Source organism: Gracilinanus agilis, chromosome 2 (genome assembly GCF_016433145.1).
Source record: "Gracilinanus agilis isolate LMUSP501 chromosome 2, AgileGrace, whole genome shotgun sequence".
NCBI lineage: Eukaryota > Metazoa > Chordata > Mammalia > Didelphimorphia > Didelphidae > Gracilinanus > Gracilinanus agilis.
The window spans coordinates 233,360,874-233,380,751 of NC_058131.1; the positions used below are offsets into that span (position 1 = coordinate 233,360,874).

General features: G+C 42.1%; 1 protein-coding gene across 2 annotated transcripts in view; it reads left to right on the forward strand.

The window, feature by feature from the left end:
• Positions 1-19,878, forward strand: part of OTOF (otoferlin) — a 179,830-nt gene that overhangs the window by 156,509 nt on the left and 3,443 nt on the right. For both annotated transcript variants that reach the window (XM_044661011.1, XM_044661012.1), the window contains exons 34-46: positions 31-162; positions 2,679-2,745; positions 5,720-5,856; positions 6,085-6,219; positions 6,381-6,518; positions 7,211-7,338; positions 7,557-7,727; positions 8,932-9,092; positions 12,409-12,551; positions 13,411-13,499; positions 18,739-18,837; positions 19,117-19,358; positions 19,628-19,806. In XM_044661011.1, the coding sequence (XP_044516946.1) occupies positions 31-162; positions 2,679-2,745; positions 5,720-5,856; positions 6,085-6,219; positions 6,381-6,518; positions 7,211-7,338; positions 7,557-7,727; positions 8,932-9,092; positions 12,409-12,551; positions 13,411-13,499; positions 18,739-18,837; positions 19,117-19,358; positions 19,628-19,806 (1,821 nt within the window). The remainder of the gene's footprint in view (positions 1-30; positions 163-2,678; positions 2,746-5,719; positions 5,857-6,084; positions 6,220-6,380; positions 6,519-7,210; positions 7,339-7,556; positions 7,728-8,931; positions 9,093-12,408; positions 12,552-13,410; positions 13,500-18,738; positions 18,838-19,116; positions 19,359-19,627; positions 19,807-19,878) is intronic.

The following is a 19,878-nucleotide window of genomic DNA, read 5'->3' on the forward strand; positions in this document are numbered from 1 at the left end:
GGGTCCTATTATTTCCCTCATCACCTGCAGACTGAGGAGGAGAAGGACAAGAAGAAGAAGAAGAAGAAGGGTTCAGCAGAAGAGCCAGAGGAGGAGGAGCCGGATGAAAGCATGTTGGACTGGTGGTCTAAATACTTTTCATCTATTGACACCATGAAAGAGGTGAGACACTCCAGGAGAGGGGCCGGGGAAGCAGGCGCCACTGACCTCAACCGCTTCCCCCAAGTCAATGGCCAACTTGGTGCAAAGTCTTTGCCCCATCCAAGCCAATGAGCTTGTCATCTCCTCACTCCTCGATGCATAAGTCTTTCTGTCCTACATCATATCCTTCATACCAAATGATGTTCTGGTTGAGGTGGGGTGTTAAGCACCTGTGATTTCTTCCACATGGGGTCTTTCCAGTGTGGAAACTCCCTCCACTGATGAAGAGCAACAATTTCTTTGCAATTTTAGTCTTATAGAAAGTTGTTGGGGGGGGGGGAAGAGGTGAAAGGTCAATTGACTTGCCCAATTGACTGAACTCCGGTCTTGCTGACCTTCTATATCCACTAAGCTACAGTTGTCCCATTCACTATCTCTTAGTATTAGTATTAGTATCAGATTAATATCTTGACATGAATGAAGGCTTCAGTCTCTGCCTCTCTTTTCTTTTTGTCTCTCCCTCAATCACCATATATGATCAGCCAGACCTATTTCCCTTGGTGGCAAGGAAATGTGGGCTAATCGGCCTCAATCTGCCTTTTGTCACCAAGGGCACGTTACTTCATACCTTAGGGGTTTGCAGTGCAAATACTGATGGGATAATTTCATTCCTCCTAAACTCTTTTATCTCCAATTAGGATCCCATTGATGCCAGCTGGATGATGATTCCTTGGTCATGGCCTTGGGTTAGCTCTTGTAATTCAGACTTATAGGCTTCTCATAGAAAAAAAAATAAAATACAAAAACTTTTTTTTACTCAATTATGTTTTTTGTGAAGTCTATAAGATGATACTGACCATGGTGGGGACCCTCCTCTCAGGCCTAGTGACCTTGCATATATTTGATTCTGCAGGAAATCTCTCAATCCCCTAAATGCTTCCAGCTTTTGAATTGAGAAAATCTATTCTCAGGATATCTCCTCTAACTCCAAGTGCAAGCACAGGAAACTCCCATTTGCCTATGTTCCAAGGCAGTCATTTCCTTTTCCTGTGCATGGGCACTAGTTTCTCTCTCCCTCAGAATGGACATCTACTTTGTTGGGCACTGTTCTCTCTTCAAAACAAGGGACCATGAAAATGAATTCCAAGAATGTGAGTTGGTCCATCAGCCCACTTTTATAGACCATTAAGAGTGTTAGGTGTTCTAACAGGAGCCTATCCTCCAGAGATCTACTAAGCTCATCACTTCTCATTCCATCCCATCTTCTATATCCACTTCTATATCCACTAAGCTATAGTTGCCCCATTCACTATCTCTTCACAATTCAAATGTTTCCCCTTGATTTGTTTCAAGCTTCTACTCAGCATTTTAAATGCTCCTTTTTAAGGCATTATTTTGCTCCCCAAGATCATTTGGTCTGGGAAAGTGGTCTTGGATTATTCACATCCACTGCCCACCATCATTCCTACTATCTCATTAATCTACCATTTCTCCCTATGTATTGCTTCCCTGTTAAATATATATGCCTTTGTCTCTGTGATCCTCAAAAAACTCACTTGATCAATCCATCTATTCCCACTAGCTATTGTCCCATATGTCTTCTCTCTTTTGTGGCTAGACTCCTTGAGTAGGTCCTCTACAACTGATCTGTCCTCTTCCTTTCCTCTCTTTCTTTCCTTAACTCTCTGTAATCTGGCTTCCAACCTCATCAATAGAAACTGTTTTCTCTAAAGTTACCAAATGATCTCTTCATTGCTGAATCTAATGGCCTTTTCTCAATTCCCATCCTTCTTGTTCTCTCCACAATCTGATAAAACAATCATTTTCTTCTTCTTAATACTCTCCTCATTTCACCATTCCTCAGTTTTTTCTTCCTGGATCTTTTTCATCTAGCCCCAGTAGTCATGGGGCTCCCCCAAGACTCTGTCCTAGACCCTTTTCTCTTTTCTTTCTTTACTCTCTCACTCCATGATCTTATCAGCTTGTCAATGACAAAACAAAATCCCTATCAGTGGATAACAGAGGACCCAGAGCAAGGAGAATTCACATTATGCTCAGCAAATTCACATTTTGTCAAGAAGACACAAAAAGAAAGAATTCGGGCAGCTAGGTGGCTCAATGACTAGAAAGCCAGGCTTGGAGACAGACAGCTTCAAATGTGACCTCAGACACTACCTAGACTCTGGAAGTCACTTAATCCTAATTGCCTAGCCCTTACTGCTCTTTTACCTTGGAAGCAATGTTTAGTATTGATTGTAAAACAGAAGGTATGGGTTTTTTAATATAAAAAATGAAGGAAGAAAGAATTATCTATACTCTTAAGGCATGCTTGGGCACACTTGATATGAACATTTATAAAATGGCATGAGATGATAGGATTAAACCTTTGAATTTTGTCTTAATCTAAATGTGTGAACTGAGAAATAATAAAAGCACTTGACTGACTAAAAGAGGATTCATTGGAACCAGCAGAAAGTACTATCCCAGAGATTTTCCCTCCTCTATACCCACTCATTATCTGTCTCATCTTTTGGCAGCAACTTAAACAGCAAGAAGCAGCAGCAGTTGATGCAGAGGACAAGGAGGAAATGGACACCACTGAGGGTAAGGACTTTATGATTCCAAATCTCAACCTCCCCCAAAAAACTCTCTCTCTCTGTTTCTCTCTCTGTCTCTCTCCCTCTGTCTCTGTTTCTATTTCTCTCTCTGTCTCTGTCTATCTATTTCTGTCTCTCTCACTCACATATGCACACACACACACACACACACACACACACACACACACACACACACACACACACAAACTCCTACTCCAGGGGTAAGCTAAAGTCTCAGACTGTCAACAATGATGACATCAGGAGACTTTGGAAAAGTCCTCATTTTTGGACTAGATCCAAAGAGATGAATGACTTATCCAAATTCATGCAGAGAGGTATTGGCAAAGCTACAATTAGAATTAAAGTTTCCAGACCAAATTTAATTCTGCAAGCATTTATTGAGTACCCACTATATTCATAGGACTGTCCTATCTAACTTGTATGCAAAGATTTAAAAAAAATACTTCCACAAAATAAATGCACATAAATCATCATCATTTCTATATATTTCCAACACATTAGAGCAGCAAGAAGTAGAAAGAGAAACACCATTTAAAACCACCCTAGACAATATAAAATACTTAGGAATCTATCTACGAAAACAAACACAGCAATCATATGAAAACAATTATAAAACACTTTCCAAACAAATAAAACTAGATCTAAACAATTGGAAAACCAATGATTGCTCATGGGTAGGACAAGCTAACATAATAAAAATGACCATTCTACCCAAATTAATTTACCTATTTAGTGCCATACCTATCAAACTACTAAAAAACTTCTTTACTGAATTAGGAAAAACTATAACAAATTTCATTTGGAATAACAAAAGATCAAGAATATCAAGGGAAACAATGAAAAAAATATGAAGGAAGGGAGCCTAGCAGTACCAGATATTAAACTATACTATAAAGGAGCAGTCATCAAAACAATATGGTCCTGGCTAAGAGACAGAAGGGAGGATCAATGGAATAGACTTGGGGTAAATGACATCAGCAAGACAGTGTATGATAAACCCAAAGAGCCCAACTTTGGGGACATGAATCCACTATTTGACAAAAACTGCTGGGAAATTTGGAAAACAATATGGGAGGAATTAGATTTAGATCAACATCTCACACCCTACACCAAGATAAATTCAGAATGGGTGAATGACTTGAATATAAAGAGGGAAACTATAAATAAGCTAAGTGAACACAAAATAGTATACCTGTCAGATCTCTGGGAAAGGAAAGATTTTAAAACCAAGCAAGAGTTAGAGAAAATTACAAAATGCAAATTAAATGGTTTGATTATATTAAACTAAAAAGCTTTTGTACAAACAAAAACAATGCAGCCAAAATCAGAAGGGAAACAACAAATTGGGAAAAAATCTTTATAACAAAAAACTCTGAAAGTGGTCTAATTACTCAAATATACAAGGAGTTAAATCAATTGTATAAAAAATCAAGCCATTCCCCAATTGATAAATGGGCAAGAGACATGAATAGGCAATTTTCAGGTAAAGAAATCAAAACTATCAATAAGCACACAAGAAAGTGTTCTAAATCTCTAATAATTAGAGAAATGTAAATCAAAACAACTCTGAGGTATCACTTCACACCTAGCAGATTGGCTAAAATGAAAGAAGGGGAGAGTAATGAATGCTGGAGGGGATGTGGCAAAATTGGGACATTAATGCATTGCTGGTGGAGTTGTGAACTGATCCAACCATTCTGGCTGGCAATTTGGAACTATGCTCAAAGGGCTATAAAAGAATGCCTGCCCTTTGATCCAGCCATACCCCAAAGAGATCATAGATAAACAGACTTGTATGAAAGTATTTATAGCTGCGCTTTTTGTGGTGGCAAAAAACTGGAAAAGGAGGGTATGCCCTTCAATTGGGGAATGGCTGAACAAATTGTGGTATATGCTGGTGATGGAATACTATTGTGCTCAAAGGAATAATAAACTGGAGGAATTCCATGTGAACTAGAAAGACCTCCAGGAATTGATGCAGAGTGAAAGGAGCAGAGCCAGAAGAACATTGTACACAGAGACTGATATACTATGGTAAAATAGAATGTAATGGACTTCTGTACCAGCAGCAATGCAATGACACAGGACAGTACTGAGGGATTTATGGTAAAGAACGCTACCCACATTCAGAGGAAGGACTGCAGGCGAGGAAACATAGAAGAAAAACAACTTCTTGAACACATGGGTTGAGGTGGACATGATTGGAGATATAGACTCGAAACTACCACACCAATGCAACTAACAACAATTTGGAAATAGGTCTTGATCAATGACACATGTTAAAACCAGTGGAAATGTGCATCAGCCATGGGTGGGGGGACTGCGGGGGGTGAAGGGGAAAGTAGGAGCATGAATCATGTAACCATGTTAAAAATGAATATTAATAAATAGTTAAAAAAAACACTTCCTGCCCTCTAGGAACCTACATTCAACTAAACTCCTAATTAATTATTTCATTAAAATTTTAAAGGAACCTATTATTTTAGTGGCAAAGGGAACTTTCAGTAAGGACACTTCCTTTATGAATATAGATCAACACCTACAATTTATCATCTTAGAGAGTTACCTGGGTGGGACAATGAGAGGTTAAGCAACTTGCCCAAACTCACAACCAGGATGTACCAGAGGCAAGATTTGAACCAAGTTTTCTATCTACTAGTTATTAATGAATATTTTACATGTATATAGTACTTTGTATAGTAATTCAGCTAATGCTGTATTTAATTCTCTTAATAACCTTGTTGATAGCAAGATAAGTATAAATTTTCAATGCATTACATATGGGGAACCTGAGACTGTTCAGTGGTGAAGCAACTTGAGGGTGGTGAAGTGGTAAGTAGATGGGGGGGGGGGGGCACTGGAACTAAAGTCTCCAGAGTCCTAGCACTGGGCTCTGTCTATTCCCCAACACTGCTGGGTGCAGTCCTCATCTAATAGCTGTTCTTTCTATTTCCTAGCAGGCCCAAAAGGGCACATGAAAGGCAAAGAGAAGGCAAAAGCAAGCAAAGAAGAAAAGAAGAAGAAAGTTCAGAACCAAGGACAGGGACAGGTTTCCGAAGTCCCTGAGAAAAAGAAGCCCAAGATTGATGAACTCAAGGTGAAGGCCCATTGTAACTAGAGAAGGAGGGCGGGACAGAGAACAGTGAAAGGACAGTGCCGGAAGGGCCCAGGGTAAAATATCTGGTCCTTGGTGGCTGTGATGAAGCAACCACTCCCTTCTCTGGAAAATGGTAGATCCTTTTGCCCAGGGGCTACTGCAAAAGAGTAGGGATCTGTAAGAGAAGGGCTAATAATTTCCCCTTCATGATGTAACTTGGGGTTCCAGGTGTACCCTAAGGAGCTGGAGTCTGAGTTTGACAACTTTGAGGACTGGCTGCACACTTTCAACCTGCTTCGAGGCAAGATTGGCGATGATGAGGACAGCTCTACAGAGGAGGAGCGCATTGTGGGCAGATTCAAGGTCAGAGAATGAGGATCCAGGTTCTGTTTCCCAAAATGTAGTTTCACCCAAACTATCTGTCCATCCTAGCCTCTGTCACATGTATACACTGCAAACCCTAGCCCCTGGGTGCTTACCCCAATCTTCATCTCTAATGAATTTCCCTCCGTCTTCTTCCCCAGGGTTCTCTCTGTGTATATAAGGTGCCCCTCCCAGAGGACATTTCCCGGGAAGCTGGTTATGACCCTACCTATGGCATGTTTCAGGGCATTCCAAGCAATGACCCCATTAATGTCTTGGTCCGGGTTTATGTGGTTCGAGTAAGTCTTTTCCTGCCCTCTTATCTGGTCCTTCTTTACTTCCTCCATAATTTGACTGCACTGGTCAGGGTATGGAGCAATAACAGAAAGTGGATCTCATTCTATATAGTAATTTACTTGAAAAGCTAAGAAGAATCTTAGACTAGATCTGATTTGATTCTGCCCCTTCATTTTAGAGGTAAGGAAGCTGAGCTCCAGAAAGGACAATGTAATATGGCTAATTAGTGAGAGAATAAGGACTCTCAGTCCTGGACTCTGCACAGCTTGGGCCTGATGGGTCACCTGAGTCCTTATTGATCCTTCTATAATTAGAGATGAGAACAATAATTGGGGTCAGCCAATTACTTTGGGTCTTTCCTAGTCTTGCCTGCCAGCCTCTTTTGGAAGGGATGAAAAGAAAAGAATGGAAAGCAAAACAGATTTTTGCCATACTTTTCCACGCAAAAGTTTCCATGAGTTCTACTTTGGGGAGCAGGCTGAGGACCCATTTTATGGCCCCTTCTCTCTTCCCTGACTTAGGGAGCTCCTTACTATTCCTAGAGATCAGGGTGGAAAAAAAGATAAAGAAGGAAGAGGGAGTAGTTTTAAGAAATTGGAACATGGAACAAGGAAGATAGAATGTGGGGGTTAAGGGGGTTATCTTGACCTGGACACCAGCTAGGACCCAGATTAATCACTGACCCTTCCCATAGGCCACAGATCTACATCCTGCTGACATCAATGGCAAAGCTGATCCCTATATTGCCATCCGCCTGGGGAAGACAGATATCCGGGATAAAGAGAACTATATTTCTAAGCAGCTTAACCCTGTCTTTGGAAAGTAAGACCTCACCTTCCCCCCATTCATGATCCCTTCTACCCAATGATCTCCTCAGCCATGACCTTCCTCGGCTCAATAAACTTTCTCAGGAAAGTAATGCCCCCAGCCATGACTATTCCCAACCCAGTGACCTTCCTCAGAGCACTGAGCTCCCTCAGCTTATAGACCTATCCACAGGAGACCTCTTATCATTCATTCCCTCCCCACTCTGCCTGCAGGTCTTTTGACATTGAAGCCTCTTTCCCCATGGAGTCCTTGTTGACTGTGGCTGTGTACGATTGGGATCTGGTGGGCACTGATGACCTCATTGGAGAGACCAAGATAGATCTGGAGAATCGATACTACAGCAAGCACCGGGCCACCTGTGGCATTGCCCAGACCTATTCTATGTATGCTCTGGGGTACAGTTTGGGGTGGAAATAATTTAACTGGGGAGAGGACAAGTCATAAAGGAGGGCTGGTAGGAGAACAGAGGAGGATCTCTCTTGGAGCAGAAAACAAGATGGGCAGTAATTTTATTTTAAAACCAAAATGATGATGATGGTGATTTGGGCATGGTGATCTTTAAATTTCTTTTGCTGGGTCTAGCTTTGACCCAAACATGCTCCCTGGCTGTTTTTCAGATCTACAGCAAGGAAGGGTCTTTAATGCTTTTTTTTTATATGTATCCCTTTAGTAGTCTGGTGAAACTTATAAGTCCCATTTCAAAATATGTTTTTAGATGCAAAAAATACATGGGCTTATAAATGAAAGCAATCACACTGACATCCAGTTATAAAAATGTTTTTAAAAGTAAGTCATTCGGGCAGCTGGGTAGCTCAGTGGAGTGAGAGTCAGGCCTAGAGACAGGAGGTCCTAGGTTCAAACCCGGCCTCAGCCACTTCCCAGCTGTGTGACCCTGGGCAAGTCACTTGACCCCCATTGCCCACCCTTACCAATCTTCCACCTATGAGACAATACACCGAAGTGCAAGGGTTTAAAAAAAAAAAAGTAAGTCATTAATCTCAAGTTAAGAACACCTGGTCTATGGGCCCCTGCTAAACTGCTCCCTCTTAGACCCTACTCCCAAGTGGAAATTACTCCTTTCAGATCTGCAGGCTGCATAAATGGGAGGGAACAGAAGATCTATTTGAAGGACAGGAAGCTGACGATCCTGAATCTGTAAGGGGATGGAAATTTGAACTGGAGCAGGATGGAACAGAGGAGGGAAAAAAAAGAAAATAAGGGAGAGATGGGGAACTGGTGTTGAGGTAGTGAAGGAAGATAGAATAAAAGGTCTAGAAAGAAGGATAATGAAAATTGGACACAAGGACAGGGTTCAGGGAAGGATCAACCTCCAGCAAATATAGTATCTTCAAGTATTTTTACCCCAAGCAATTCCTAGGCTAGAGTTGGAGAACACTTCCTCAGCAACGCATAAGGGTTCATATTACTGCAGCTACTTTAGAAAATAAGTCTCCAACTACCTATGGTCCCAGTTCTGTTCTTGGTTCCAGCCTCACAATCCTCATGCCTCTCTCAACCCTGGATAAAGCCCTATAGCATCCCTCCATCCCAGTTCTTATCCCATGAAGTGTGTATTGTCACCTACAGACATGGCTACAACATTTGGCGAGATCCCATGAAACCAACACAGATCCTATCCCGACTCTGCAAGGAAGGAAAAGTGGATGGACCTCACTTTGGGCCTCCTGGGCGTGTAAAGGTGGCCAACCGTGTCTTTACCGGTCCTTCTGAAATTGAGGATGAAAATGGTAATTGGGGTTAGCCTGGAAATATCAAGGGACACAGGCCCTTCCTAGCATTGCTTGTAAGCATTTCCTGGAAAGATGGAATAGGAAAGGAAGGAAATATAGAATCCTGGGTCCACTCTTCCACGGGGAAATTCAATGATATCTGCCTTAGAGAAAAGAAAATAACACCCTTCTAAGTCCACTTCATGCTGCTTTCTTATTTTCGTATTTCCAAACTTCAAGCATCCATGTCTCAGTGGTATGATAGCACTCACTTCAAAGCTAATCATAGTCCTCCCATTCATTCAGTCATCCGTCCCAACAATTCTTTAAGTGCCCACTCTGCACTGAAGATACAAGGACAAAAACAAAACAGTCTCCACACTCAAGGTGCTTACCTTCCTTTGAGGATGGTTGGGAAGGAGAGAACAATAAGTATCAAAATAAATTGATATGGGGGGTGGGAGGGGGCAGTTGGGTGGCTCAGCTGATTGAGAGCTAGGTCCAGAGTTGGGAGGTCCTAGGTTCAAATAGCCTCAGATATATCCTAGCTGTCTAACCCTGGGCAAGTCACTTAACCCCCACAGCCTACCCCTTATCATTCTTGTGCCTTAAAATCAATACACAGTATTGATTATGTTCTAATCAATTATAATAATAAGTAAATATAATCAAATATATAACAATATAAATATAAGTAATAATAAGTAAATACATCAGAAACCAAGACAGAGTTAAATGACTTGCCCAGGATGACACAGCTATTAAGTACTGAAGTTATATCTGAACTCAGGTCTTCCTGACTCTGGCCCCAGCATTCTACCCACTATGCCACCTAGCCTTTCTCCCAAGTTAATCCATACCAAAAGAATGGCTATAATGGACTTAAACAGTCATATTTACAAATACTACCTCACAAGGACCATCCTGGCCAAATTGGGACTGGGAAGAAGGGAAGAACCAGCAAGGAAGGCAGCTAAATGGTACAGAAGATAGAGTTCTGGGGCTAGAGTCAAGAAGACCTGAGTTCAAATCTAACATCAGACATTTCCTAGCTGTGTCACCCTGGGCAAGTCACTTAACTCCTGTCTGTCTCAGTTTCTTCATCTATAAAATATAGATAATAATAGAACTTACCTCCAAGAGTTGTGGTAGCAAATGAAATGATATTTGTAACATTTAATACAACAACTAGTGTGACTGCTAGTAATAATAGCAGCAGAAGTAGTTTGGCTATACTCAAGTCACCACTATGACAACAGATACACTCTGTGACCTTTCTCTACATAAACATACTCTTGGACATTTCTACTGTTTTTGTTTGTTTGTTTATTTAAACCCTTACCTTCTGTCTTGGAGTCAATACTGTGCATTGGCTCCAAGGCAGAAGAGTGGTAAGGATAGGCAATGGTGGTCAAGTGACTTGCCCAGGGTCACACAGTTGGGAAGTATCTGAGGTCAGATTTGAACCTAGGACCTCCCATCTTTAGGCCTGGCTCTCAATCCACTGAGCTACTCAGTTGCCCCCCCATTTCTACTGTTCTTGATGGAAACTGTCTTGTCAGGCTTCTCTCTCACCCACTGGAAGAAGGAATAGGGAAGATGCCTTTGCTGTAAGTGTAGAAATTGCTAGTCCCAGCTCTACTTTCCTAGCAGGGATATATAACCACATTGAGAGTGGGAAAGGAAGGGCCACAGACATGATATGGGCTATGGGGGTAGGAGACTGTCAGCTGCTTTCAGAACCTGAACCAAATGATACTTCTTGACACACCAGAAAGTCTCCAGCAGACAGAAGGTGATTAGAAGATGGTGATATCCCAACTGAAATATAAAAGTTCAAAGAAGGGATCAGATTTAGGAAAGGGGGAAGATAAGTTATTCTGTTTTGGACATCCAATTCAAGATGTCTGAAAAGTCAGATATACTGATGTGGAAGTAATCTGCATAGAGATAATTAATGGGAATTGATGAGGACACCAAAAGAGAAAGTCTAGAGCAATGATGGTGAACTTATGACATGGGTGCCAAAGAAGGCAGGCAGGAAGGCAGAGGGACTCAGGCAGAGATAGTCCCCTCCCCCTCTCCACCATGCCTGATAACATTTTTTCCCATCACCCACCTGTCTGCCCAGAAGCCAATGGGAGTGCACAGGGGGTAAGGTGGTGGCTCACAGGTAGCAGAGCTAGAGAGCAGCAGAGTGCTGGGGCCATTCTCCTCCCTACACTCACTGAGAACATTCCTCACTTCACCTGCCCCTCTGCCCAGCAGCCCAATGGGAGCACTTCCTCCCTCCCCTACGTGGGATAAGGAGGGGGGGTGAGGGGAAGGGGCATGACACATGGTCTGGGGGGTGGCTGGGTGGGACCCCGCACTTCATCTCTAAAAGTTTCACCATCACTGGTCTAGAGAAAGAAGCAAAAAAGGCCTAGGACATAACTTTAGGGAAAACCTACAATTATAGGAAGTGATGTGGATGATGAACCATCAAAGGAGACTGAGGAGTAGTCATCCAGATAGGCTTTCCCTCAAAAAAGCATTTTGTATCTATTTTTGTGTGGATGCAACCATATGCATGTATATACACATATAGCTATATTCTCTTCCTCAGTTAGATTGTAAGGGCCTTGAGAACAGAGACTGTTTCACTTTTTTCCTTGTATCCCTAGCACTCAATACAGTATCTGACACACAGTAAGCTTGTTAATTGATATGGATTCTCTGAAACACCAAAACCATTCCTCAACTTAGGACAAATTGACTCTCTGACTTCTGTCCCTACAAATCTACTCCTTCTTATCTCTTATATAGGAATGATAGCAGCTCAGCTCAGTGGGGCAACTAAATGGTACAATGAATAGAGAACCAAGCCTGGAATTAGGAAGATATAATCTTCATGAGTTCAAATCTGACCTCAAACACTTACTAGCTGTGACCCTGAGCAAGTCATTTAACCCAGTTCCTCATCTGCAAAATAAGCTGGAGAAAGAAATGGCAAACAACTCTTGACCGAGAAAACCCTAAATGGGATGACAAAAAGTCAGAGATATTTGAAAACAATTGAATAACAAGTCAATTCAGTACCTCCTCCAGCCCCATGTTGGAGAAAACTCATACCTAGAAGCAACAGGAAATAGGATGTGGAATAAAAGATCCTAGGCTCAAATTTTGGCTTTGCCACTTACTACCTTACTACAAAGTTGCCAGTGTGACTTTGAACAGCTCAAATAGGCCCTTGCATCTCAGTTTCCTTATCTATAAAATGAGAGGTTTGGACAAAATGACTCTTGGGTTCCTTTCTACTTCTAAGGCTATGATTTCTCCCCTGCCCTTACAGGTCAGAGGAAGACTACTGATGAACATGTGGCATTGGCTGCTTTACGGCACTGGGAGGACATCCCCCGGGTGGGCTGTCCCCTGGTACCTGAACATGTGGAGACCCGACCCCTACTCAACCCTGACAAGCCAGGCATTGAGCAGGTAAGGAGAGTAAGGCCAAAGGGAAGAGGAATAAAACTCCAAGGGAAAAAAGGAGAATCTTTGAAAGCTCGGATAGGGAAAGGAACATGGAGAAAATGAGGGGAGCCTTGTGGAAAATGGTTAGAGAAGGTAGTTAGATAGCTAAATGGATAGAGATCCAGGCCTAGAGATAGGATGTCCTGGGTTCTAATTTGACCTTAGACACTTCCTAGCTGTGTGATCCTGGGCAAGTCACTTAACCCCATTGCCTAGCCCTTAATGCTCTTCCGCCTTGGAACCAATACATAGTATTGATTCTAAGATGGAAGGTAAGGGATTTTGGTTTTGTTTTTTTAAGAAAAGGATTAGAGATGGATAGGAATAGGGTATAGACTACCTTCCCTCTATCTATCAATCAGTCAATCAATCAATCTTCTTTGTCCTTGGGTGGTAAAGCCCTAAACTTTCTATCAACTCCTACAGAACTACAACTAGGGAAGGGCATCTTTGACTTTGTCTCAAGATGTCAAAACCCCTAGAAGTAAAAAAACTACTATCTACCTTTTGGCCCTCCTCTAGTCTTCCCCAAGAAATTTGCCTCCACTCAATCACCCTCACCTGGATGCCATCCTCAGCCCCTGACTGCCACCACCATCAGACACAGTTTTGCACAGCTGCTGTCTTTCCTTTCTACAATGATTTTTGCTTCGTGTTAAATAAATCTAGTTACAATGTGGTACAGAGACAAAGAAGGGCTAAGAAATGAAGATAGGAAACCTGGTTCTATGGGTGTAGGAGTGGGGACACCTTCTGAGAGAAGTTTAGGGTCTGTCAAAGCAAAAGGAAAAGGCAAAAGCCACAACATCTCTTTCTTCCCAAGGGCCGCCTGGAGCTGTGGGTGGATATGTTTCCCATGGACATGCCTGCCCCTGGGACACCATTGGACATCTCACCCCGAAAACCCAAGAAGTAAGCTCCCTAGGGCCCTCTGGCTCTTCTTTCTTTCTTCCATTCTCAGCAATCCTGGGCCTCCTTCATAGCCTTCATATACCCATCAGACTGTTTTAGCCTGGTATCAGCCAGCACCTGCTGAGCTCCCAGGCTGCAGTGCTGTGTGGGAGCCTCAAAGGGAGAAGACATATTCATCACTTAACCAAAATCTACTCAACACCAACCGCTCTACAAAGCGTTGGGCAAATGAAAGAGAAGACATCCCTGGAGAAGCTTGGACTCACAGTCAGAGATGTTGGCTGGATGTCATTTTACATGAACAGAAAGACCCAAGACAGAAAAGTGACTACATTTACCCCTGATTTCACCTATTACAAGTGTAGGGTGGGTGTCAGGTACAGCAGAAGTAAAAACAAAAGGTGGGGAATTTCCTGGGCCAGTGAAAGCCAGGTCGGGCTAATTTAGAGCAATTTTCAGGAAAGGACGAGGCTTGAGCAATGCTTAGAAAGAGAAGATGGAGACAGCTAACCAGAACATAAGAGAAGATATCTTAGATTGGAGGAAATGACACCCAAGGGCTAAACATTTATGCGGAGTGGGTGCCTAAAATAGAAAGAAGGATTTTTCAGACCTGGAGCTGTCTGCCAGATCCTGAAAGACGTCCTGAAGAGTGAGTAATCGACTCAAAGATCATTCTGGGGGAATGGAATTCAGCTCAACCCCATCGATTTACATAAGAAAAAGTGCTGGAGAATTTCCAAGCCTCTGGGGAAAGAAAGGTTGGGGTGGAAAGACTTCAAAAAGGTATGGACTCCTAAGAACAATGGCCTGGGAGCTGATAGATAACTGCTCTCTAGAACCAAAGGAGGTATGGTAGAGAAAGGGAGAAAACCTCAAAGAAAAGACATTACCTATTGATGGCCGAAGAGGAAGGGTCTGGATGTGCTCTTGAGGAGTTGGGTGTAGGCCTCTTCTCCTCCTGGGTCTTTGTGTTGGAGGATGTGAAAGAGCAACCTGTACTTTGGACATTGACTAGGGATACGGGGATTTCTGCAGGAAAAGGGGTAGGGAGTTTTGTTCTGGGAGGACCCAAATTTTGTGAGTTCAAGAAGATGTAAGCAGCATGAAATGAAAGATCCCTTTATATCTTCCCAGAATACTCACATACTGGTTGTCCTTTTGACCACAGGGTTGCTGCTGGGTATCAGTCCTGTTTCTCTAATGATCACCCTCTGCCCTGTTTGTTTTTCTTTCCATAGGTTTCCCCCTCAATCCTCTCACCTCTATTCTCCCAGTTCCTCCTTGAAAACCTAACTATAATCCTCTGATTCCAAGATATCAGATTTTTATTCTCACACATAATTTCTTCAGCCAGAAAAAGCACCATACTGGGGGGAAAAAGAGACCAGAGCTCTAGTCTGGACTTTACCACTTATGATCTTGGAAAAGAAATTAACTCCTCTGAGTCTCAGTTTACCTGTCTATTGCAGAAAGAAGAAGAAGCTGGGACACCCTTCTGGGCAAAGATCTAGCTTTATTGTGAGCAGAGAAAGCACAGAGCCAGAGTTCTGCAGGTTTCTCCTCCAGTCCAAAACCTGAGAACTTAAATTCCAAAATACACATATGTTAAGGTTTCACATCTGTCCCCAACCCACATAAGCCCTCCAAGGACCCAAGCTCTCCCCTGAGGGTCCCAACCTCCTGCCTAACCTCCTTGGACCCACTGGAATATGGTAACACACACACAAACACTTAAAATTATTGTAACAATGCACATTTTAAATTAGAACTTAAGTATTACCCTGGGACTACATTCTTAATCTATTTACATACACAGACTCTTACCTGGGACTAATTTTTACTACAAATCACACAATTGCACCTTATGGTTCTAAAAATCATACTTGAAACATTGATTAAGCTATTAATTAATGATTTTCTGACTATGTTATCCAATAGGAATAATAATCTGCCATTACAAAGTTGCTATGAAGATTTGTAAAGTAATGGACAATATGAACCACAGAGCACTTTATAAATGGAAGGGATTTCCATCATTATTATTATCTCATTTTCAGCTTCTCCAATAGAGTTCAAATAGAAACAGTTCTTAGACAAGTCTCTATCTTGCTATTATTCTTTCATATTTTATATTCTGTGACTTTTGTACAGGAGAATAAAATAACTGCTTTTTGTAATTGAATAAAAGTATTAGGGCAACTAATCCCAGTCAATATAGAATGTTGGACTGCAGTCAACAAGACTTATATTTCTGAGTTCAAATCTGGCCTCAGGCACACACGAGCCACTTAACTCTGCTTGCCTCAGTTTCCTCATCTGTAAAATGTGCTGGAAAAGGAAATGGCAGGCCACTCCAGGATCTTTGCCAAGAAGACTCTAAATTCGAGTCGGGCATATCTGAAAACAACTGAACAACAGCAAAAGTATTAGGATATAAGCTCATCTTTAGTGGTTCACTAGAAGCATGCTTGGCACAACTCTAGAGCAGATAGAATTACAGGAGAAATTTATACATACCTCTCCTTCCCACATACATACCTCTCCTTCTTCTGTTAGAATTCTATATTTTGAAAGCTGAGAGACTGTGAGTATTTCCTATATCAGCATCAATTTAAAACTTTGTTCTTAAGTTTTTATGGCGCCTTGTTATGTCCAGATGCAACAGTTTAGTAGTCTGTGATGATGCTCTGGTTGCTGCAGTTTAGTTATCCAGGATATTTTGAGGTCTTTCTATATATGTAGCACAATAGATTTGCTGCATTTCAGTTCTTAAAAGGTGGTGAGAGGGGGCAGATGGGTAGCTCAGTGGAGTGAGAGCCAGGCCTAGAGACAGGAGGTCCTAGGTTCAAACCACCTCAGCCACTTCCCAGTTGTGTGACCCTGGGCAAGTCACTTGACCCCCATTGCCCACCCTTACCAATCTTCCACCTATGAGACAATACACCGAAGTACAAGGGAAAAAAAAAAAAAAAAAAAAAAGGTGGTGAGCTCCTTATATATAAATATCCCCCAGATCATGTCTTGCTAAGAATTTGATAGGTATGGGTCAGGTAGGTAGCACACAGTTCATAGAGGCCTAGAATCAGGAAGGACTTGGGTTCAAATTTGCCTTCAGATACTTCCAGCCATGTAACCTTGAGCAAGTTACTTAAACCCAATTGCCTAGCCTTTGCCACTCTTCTGTCTTAGAATTATTAAAGCAGAAGGTAAGAATTTTTAAAAAGAAAAAATAATTTAGTAGATACTAAGTTTCTCTAGAGAACGGTGGTAATGATGTATCATTTCTACCATATCCTTTCACAATTTAAACTGATCACTAAATCCATGTTCCTTAAATCGGCCTTTTTAAATTTCTGGTGCCAGTGATCTGGTCCTAAATTGTCATCAAGAACCCTTCCATTTCCACAACCAAGTCATCATGAATCAGCCATTTGTTCAGAGTTCCTTTGACAGCGTAATGTTGACTGAATTCTTGTGAATGTTGCCCATTGAACCCCTTAGGATTCCATTCTTGGATCATATTCATTTCATAGATTTCATCTGGAAATAAATCACTTGATCACTCCAATGGGCTATACTTGTTATCAAGCTTTTACCCTTGTTCCCATTGATGTCTGCTTGACTATTGCTGTAGGGGCAGCTAGCTAGTACAGTGGATAGAACACCAGATCTGGAGCTGGGAGGAATTGGGTTCAAATCTGACCTCAAACACTTCCTAGCTGTATGATCCCAGGCATGTCAGTTAACTCTGATTGTCTAACCCTTGGTGCTCTTCCATCTTAGAATTGATTCCAAGACAGAAGGTAAAAGTTAAAAAAAAAGTATTGCTGTGGATTTGTAAACTATTTTTCATCTATATACTGTTGTAGGGGATTAGCTCTGTTATTAAATTGTAGTTATTAATAGTCTATTGATAGACTTTTGGAGATTCAGTTGTAGAGGAGTTGAAGGTTGAGAGCTGGTTGAATGAGTATTTGGAGAACTTGATTGGAGATAACTTTCTATAAAACCTATTTATTTATATTAACTTCTGTAGGGGCAGTGATAGGAAAAGGAAAATGGAGATATTGAATTTTGAAAGGTTTGGGAGATGTATTTCCCTAAATCTAAATTTATCTTAACTAAAAACCACCCACAAATCTATCTTGCAAGAGACTTCTTCATGCTTAACTTCTTAAGCCTGACTTAACTATTCTTGCTGTCTATCTAATCCCCAAACTATTTTTCTTTTTTTTCTTAAACCCTTACCTTCCGCCTTAGAATCAATACCGTGCATTGTTTCTAAGACAGAAGAGTGGTAAGGGCTAGGCAATGGGGGTCAAGTGACTTGCCCAGGGCCACATAGCTAGGAAGTATCTGAAGTCAGATTTGAATCGAGGACCTCCCATCTCTGGACCTGGCTCTCAATCCACTGAGCCACCCAGCTGCCCCTACTAGCTATTTTTCTATCCAAAAACTAAAATATAATTTTATAAACAGTGAGAGATAAATTAGATTTCTTCCTTCTGCTCAGATGTAACTCTTCCTGTCAGTTCACTGACACCTTCACTCCGCTGTTGCTCTCTCCTGCCACCTACTGGCAAAGCAGGAACTGCACCACCACTCTTCTTTAACCACTTTCTTTCCTTGATGCTAGGATGTTTTCAAGAACTCAACCACCAGATCTTCTCAACTTCTCTGAGCAAGCTCCTTGGGCATCCTTCCTTAATCAAGACCATCCAAAAGAGTGATTGTTGGCCCAACTGTCCTTCCCAAGAGCCTCTGGAAAATTCCTTTTCCCATCATCCTCTTGAGGATTCCACTCTGAATTAAAGAAATCCAGCTCACTCAAATTCATCTCTCTATCTATCTATTCCTAATCTATTAAGAATCTTTTATTGCTTACCTAACTAACAAATAACTCATTATAGTGCTTAGTAGCAATTTAGTAAAAGAAGTTATCGAGAAATGCTGCTTGGCATAGTAGATAGACATCTGGCTGTAGAGTCAGAAAGACTAATGCCTCTCACACATACACAAACTGTGTGAGCCAGGACAAATTACTTAAACTCAGTGATCTGAACCCCTCTGTAACACAATAACTTGTAGAGAAATGCCAATCAGCCTTGGTTGAGGGAGTTTGCTCATCCAGGAGTTCCCTATAATAATGAAATTAGCTTCTATCACTACTGCTGCTGCTGCTGCTTCTATTACCACTACTGTTGCTGCTATTATATTAATTATTTTTATTACTCAGGTATGAGCTTCGGGTCGTTGTATGGAACACAGATGAAGTGGTGCTGGAGGATGATGACTTTTTTACAGGGGAAAAGTCCAGTGACATCTTTGTGCGGGGGTAAGCTGGGGCACAGTGAACTTGGAAGGCTTAGAACTGGCTGTAAAGGAGGTCTTTTGTGTGGTTAGCTGGAGTGGGGAGGTCAAAAGGGACAGGACATCCAAATAAGGGGAGGGGGAAACAGAAAGCACAAAATAGTCACTCATTAGACCTCCAAAGGCTGAGAGAGCATGCCAAGTAAGTGGGGACCAAAGTGGCTGAAAAGTTGAGGCAGAGGTGAGGCCAGGATGGCTTTATAGGCAATAAGCTTTAAGAGTTTCCATGGCAACTTCCCCACAGGTGGCTGAAGGGGCAGCAAGAAGACAAACAAGACACTGATGTTCACTATCATTCCCTGACTGGTGAAGGGAACTTTAACTGGCGCTACCTGTTCCCCTTTGACTACCTGGCAGCAGAAGAGAAGATTGTTATCTCCAAGAAGGAGTCCATGTTCTCTTGGGATGAAACAGAGTACAAGATCCCTGCTCGGCTCACCTTGCAAATTTGGGATGCAGACCACTTCTCTGCTGACGATTTCCTGGGTGCGACCAGAGAGGGGAACACACTGAAACTAGAGGGGAAAGGAAAGGGCTGGGAGAAGGAGAGAGAGAGAGAAGAGGAGAGGAGAGGAGAGGAGAGAGGAGAGAGGAAAAAGGAAAGAGGGAGGGGAGGGATTCAAAAGGGATCTGGAGACCTAGAGGAGAAAAACTGGGATGGCTCAAATTCTGTAGACAGCTTCCACCATAGCAAATCAGAGTGAGGCACCTAGGAGTAGGCTACACTGAACACCTGAATGCTCATGTTACAATAGGTGCCATTGAGCTGGACCTGAACCGATTCCCCAGAGGCGCCAAGACAGCCAAGCAGTGCTCCATGGAGATGGCCACAGGAGAGGTGGAAGTTCCCTTAGTCTCCATCTTCAAACAGAAGCGTGTCAAAGGCTGGTGGCCCTTGTTGGCTCGTAATGAAAATGATGAGTTTGAGCTTACGGTGAGCACTGGACATATAGATGTGGAAGATGGACAGGGAAAGTAATTGATCAATCACTACATCTACTAGGTA